This window comes from Mizuhopecten yessoensis, unplaced genomic scaffold (assembly GCF_002113885.1).
Source record: "Mizuhopecten yessoensis strain PY_sf001 unplaced genomic scaffold, ASM211388v2 scaffold2681, whole genome shotgun sequence".
Taxonomy (NCBI): domain Eukaryota; kingdom Metazoa; phylum Mollusca; class Bivalvia; order Pectinida; family Pectinidae; genus Mizuhopecten; species Mizuhopecten yessoensis.
Window position 1 is genome coordinate 1,130,929 of NW_018404667.1, and position 5,580 is coordinate 1,136,508.

General features: G+C 34.7%; 1 protein-coding gene across 3 annotated transcripts in view; it reads left to right on the forward strand.

Annotated features, from left to right (window-relative positions):
• The first annotated feature begins 4,393 nt into the window (after positions 1 to 4,393).
• The window catches only part of LOC110446381, a 46,141-nt gene continuing 44,954 nt past the window's right edge, over positions 4,394 to 5,580 (forward strand). For 2 of the 3 annotated variants that reach the window (XM_021491501.1, XM_021491502.1), the window contains exon 1: positions 4,400 to 4,562. In XM_021491501.1, the coding sequence (XP_021347176.1) occupies positions 4,499 to 4,562 (64 nt within the window). In that variant the 5' untranslated portion in view covers positions 4,400 to 4,498. Of the gene's footprint in view, positions 4,563 to 5,580 lie in introns of all 3 variants that reach the window. The other variant, XM_021491503.1, reaches the window with a different exon arrangement.

Genomic DNA, 5,580 nt, shown 5'->3' on the forward strand with positions numbered 1-5,580 from the left:
GCAACGAAATGAAAACGGAATGAAATAGTTATTTTCTGTATTTCCTCAAAAAATGAAGAGTTTCAGAAATAAAGAACAATACACGTACAATTTGAACACTACTGAAAGAAAAGAAAATGTATTCACGCTCATGGTCACACTCTTAAATAGTGACACACACATGCACATGGAAAGACACACACAAATAATAGAATAATAATAGTATACGCATCATACCATGCAGTTCTATAAACACAACACAATGATATAATATGTACTATTTCAGTTATCATACGATATAATTATGATGATAGACAGTATAACACTCATCATACATTAAATCACATATTGATATAATAGACATCTTTACACTCCTCATACTACATTATCACATAATAGTATATACAGTATACACTTTTCATACTCAGCAATTACACAACATTGTTATAAACAGTAGTACACGCATCACACAATAAATTAACATTATTAGTAAAGACAGTATTACTGTTACATAACTCTTAAAATACAATCTTACATTGAGTAGAACCAATTGCACGAAGTCATACACTATAGTCATACAGTGGTGTGAAATACACCATATTACAGGCCGTATATGCTACAATTATACAATAGTATCATTAACTTACACGAACATAGCAACCATGCAATGATTTCAGCTGTAGTAATACACATCACAAGATTAATTCATACACTACAAACACTATTATGATAGCAGTAAGTTGCACTAATCATGCAACCTAATTGTGCAATGGTATAACAGGAAAGACGTAGGAAATGCTTATCTACTAATGTGAATACAAAAATGTATTTCATGTATCAATATTAATGAAGCGTGAAGTACACAAACTGTTAATTGGTAGTCACATACCTAACACTATGTATACAATATCCAATTGTCTAAGGTTAAATTACATAATAGCACTGTTTTGAAGAAGTTTAGTAATAATAACAATGGATTTTATTCTTAAGTCCTCCAGTTAATATGGAGATAAATCATAGTTGAGAATACCACCAAGAAGAACATGAAGTAGATGGTAATTATATATTGCATTAAGATAAAATACGAAATCTATATCTTTTATAGTACTGAGTACACACCAGAGCTGGTCACGAAATAGCTCTGTGTGTGAACAATTAAGTACACTATGCATGATAGTATCTTTGTGTACAGAACCACAGTAATGACACAAATATATATTTTCCTTATTGCGCATTTCAACACCAAGTTAACAACTTTCTTAAAACATGAATTGTGTTGTGGAAAACGGAAAGCAAGTTTCCATATAGCATACGGTTGTATCTTATTATGTAAAAGAGTGAAGCGAGAATATGACCGGAACTATATTATATACATGTATGTTTATATTACTCGTATTAAACAGGGTTAAACACTATATTTTAGGCATCAGAAAATAGGAGGATCGAAGTACCTACAACACATGTTCATGGCTCATTATTGTCAAGTATTGCTTTTTAATTATATAAATGACTGTTATTGAGTTGCAATTTAAATCAGCATGATCAAATACCAAAATTACCGCCATTGACTTTTGCTTATTCTAAATGGGTACGGACAGGATATGGCCGTTTTACTCTTGCTACAGACATATAGGCCTGACTTAATTACGTGTTCAAGATTTGAGATTCAAAGATAGGTTATCAGTCCCTTATGAGATGACTTCAAAATCAAAACTGATATATATTATAACTTGTAAAAGCAAATTCTTGAAGTAAAGACGGTGACCTTGTAGACGGATTTCTCTCACACTCAGGGTTCCGTATATACAAGTAGCTGTATTCTAAATGTCGACTAGGTAATGCCTTTAGTCCATGGTGCCATTTACACACAGCTAGTTAAGGTCTGCACGATCACCTATATATTCACTATAATCATTTCTCCGCATTGTTTTTCACCAAAAACAGCTGTATATATCTTCTCCAAAATACCACTAAAAATAACCACGTAAACACTGCGACTATTGCAATTTAACAGACCCTTTAATGTTCTAGTTTAAACAAGCAATTGCGCATTCACATGACATCACATGACATCACGTCATGACATCACATGACATCACATGATATCACATGACATCACATGATATCACATTAAAATCAACTTTAAAACCAGTTTTCAAGCGTTCTTTAAATATGAATGCCCCTCTGTTCAATCCGGTATGCAAATCTCATATAAACACGTAATGCAATAGGTAATCGTATCAGTTTGATCACCCATTAGCACACATATACAACACACGTAGTATAAACAGGGGATGGTCTATTTTACAGGAGGGAATATCGACACACAAGGCCAATTACAACAGTTACTAAGTTTTACTGAATCATTTTATAAACAATCTAGGTAACCTTGCATTTATTTGACAATTGAAGTCCAGGTTTTGTACGCTCGCGGGTAGGCCATTTATGTTTGGTAGCGTCACTATGCTCTCGGTTAAGTTGTTAATGTCTTGCCTCACGTCACAACACTTTTTTTCCATTTCATCAAAACAAAGATGTCAGATTACCTCATAATAAGCTGACATCACGCGACCAGGATGTCGGAGGATACTCCATATTTGAAGTAAACTAATTCAAGACCAATCGTCAATCTTAATACATTTCAATTCAAAAAGATATCCGATGAGTTACTTTGTGCTTCACATAAAAAGCAAATACACTTCTGTCTGTTTGAACTATTCTTAGATTTGTAGACACCATATGCAAAGTAAAAGCGATGATAGTTTCACCAGTATACATTGTTATCATGTATTGTTAAAATTTGCAACGTTTAGTCACACAAACAATAACTTTTTATTTTTTTTACCATTGCCTATATTTCCAAAGCCTTGGTTATCTTTGACACATCAGCCTATTTTACTGCCAACAATTATCATATATTTAACCTATCAATGGGAAACTATTTTCTGGGGGAAACACAACGTTAACTTTCATTTAAGGAAGCCATGAGACCACGCAGTTCTTCACTTCTAACTGTTTAATTGGAGGAAACTCATGTAAAATGAAACACGGCATCAGCGTCTCCAGTCCCAAGTAAGGATAAGCAATTGGCAGAAAGTATAAGAGAACAGAGTTATCTCTGACAGTGATATTAATAACATATAACTTACATAGGTGGTGTTGCTATTTGATCATCAGATATCGATGACACATCAACTCTACATTCCTCCACTCTTAACGAGCTCATAGTGTAAATACCAAATGAGATCCTGTTTATCACATGACGTACATTGTAAGCCAAATGACACAAATCAATTTAAAACTATTTCTTTAATTTTCTTTTTTTGTCAATTGGAACAAAATCACAGCTATAAGAATATCATTCCACATAATGCGATGAGTTCCCAAATCTGTAAATAATTTGACAGTAGTAATATTCAAATTGTCAACTTTAGTTTAACTTTACATACTTACATCGAAAATACGTGTTTGTTATGAGTAATGCAAGTGAGACAATGTTTTTAACACAATCTAGGTCACTTAATTATGTGTTCCGGCCAGACAAGTCGCTGTCGCTGTCTGAAACGATTCCCCTTCGTTTAATTGATCTTGGATGGCTGGCGTTGGAACAATATTGATGTTGAAGTACCCTCCATATACATAACAACCAAATATTTTGTGAAGTCCTCCGTAGACGAGGCCGTGTTTGTGGCTATATTTTGGACCGCGGTGTTGTTACCAGTCGGAGTCAACTGATTTTGTTAATATTGTGTTGGGGCGTGAGCAATAATTCTTGACGGGACGGATGATATGCACGAAATGTTCTTGTTCTGATCAGACCTAATGTGACTATAACTATTGACAGACATAGTAAGTGTCCCTCTATTCGTCAGATGGGATGTCGAGAGTTGTTTTTCCTGTAAATGGTCCTCCAGCTATTGTAACACAGGAAGTATTGATCATCATATTAAGTATCATCAACCTGTTACATTCAAACAACACATGTACACTTATAGAAAACAAAGTCCTCGCTCGCGCCTGATTTGACAACGTGAACACAAACTGCATTTTAGTTTAAGATACGTCTTATTATAGTGTTTGAAGTTAAACATAAATTATCTCTAGACTAAAACTAATGCATAACTTTGTATCATAAGGATACTGTAGTGTAATAACTAAAGCGTTGATTTAAAATTATTTTCTCCAAAACGTGATCCTTATTGATACAATTACTGAAGTGCTCGGTGAATATCCCATATCATCAAATCATTGTATGAAAAGATAATTTGAAGATGTTCTCCGAAAGAAGGGATCAACAAATTCCTATGTAAAAAAAGAAGCAGTGAAATGAAGTTTTGTTACCATCCTTAACCCTCAACAGGAAACTTAAATGTTTCCGTGTATACATTTCCTTATTCAAACAAGTACAAGCTTAGGGTGATGTCATATGGGAGTCTGGTTGTGAACTTTGAACTCTATACGACGGTTATGAAAATGTTTGTATTTCCTTGTTTTACACAATCGTCTAGATTATTGTAAAATGTACAAAAATATGGAGGTTTACAACCTGCTGTTGATTTTATTGTGTTTGGCGTCATGCTATGGTAAGTCTAAACCTTATTGTATTGTGTGTGTGGTTGACGTCATGATTTGGTAAGTCTAAACCTTATTGTATTGTGTGTGGTTGACGTCATGCTATGGTAAGTCTAAACCTTATAGTATTGTGTGTGTGGTTGACGTCATGCTTTGGTCAGTCTAAACCTTATTGTATTGTGTGTGTGGTTGCCTGCTGTTGATTTTATTGTGTTTGGCGTCATGCTATGGTAAGTCTAAACCTTATTGTATTGTGTGGGTGGTTGACGTCATGCTTTGGTAAGTCTAAACCTTATCGTATTGTGTGTGTGGTTGACGTCATGCTTTGGTCAGTCTAAACCTTATTGTATTGTGTGTGTGGTTGCCTGCTGTTGATTTTATTGTGTTTGGCGTCATGCTATGGTAAGTCTAAACCTTATTGTATTGTTTGTGTGGTTGGCGTCATGCTTTGGTAAGTCTAAACCTTATTGTATTGTGTGTGTGGTTGCCTGCTGTTGATTTTATTGTGTTTGGCGTCATGCTATGGTAAGTCTAAACCTTATTGTATTGTGTGTGTGGATGACGTCATGCTATGGTAAGTCTGAACATTTTTGTATGGGGTGTGTGGTTGACGTCATGCTTTGGTAAGTCTAACCCTTATTGTATTGTGTGTGTGGTTGACGTCATGATTTGGTAAGTCTAAACCTTATTGTATTGTGTGTATGTGGTTGACGTCATGCTTTGGTAAGTCTAAACCTTATCGTATTGTGTGTGTGGTTGACGTCATGCTATGGTAATTCTAAACCTTATTGTATGGTGTGTGTGATTGACGTCATGCTATGGTAAGTCTAAATCTTATTGTATTGTGTGGGTGGTTGACGTCATGCTTTGGTAAGTCTAAACCTTATTGTATGGTGTGTGTGATTGACGTCATGCTATGGTAAGTCTAAATCTTATTGTATTGTGTGTGTGGTTGACGTCATGCTATGGTAAGTCTGAACATTTTTGTATGGTGTGTGTGGTTGACGTCATGCTTTGGTAAGTCTAAAC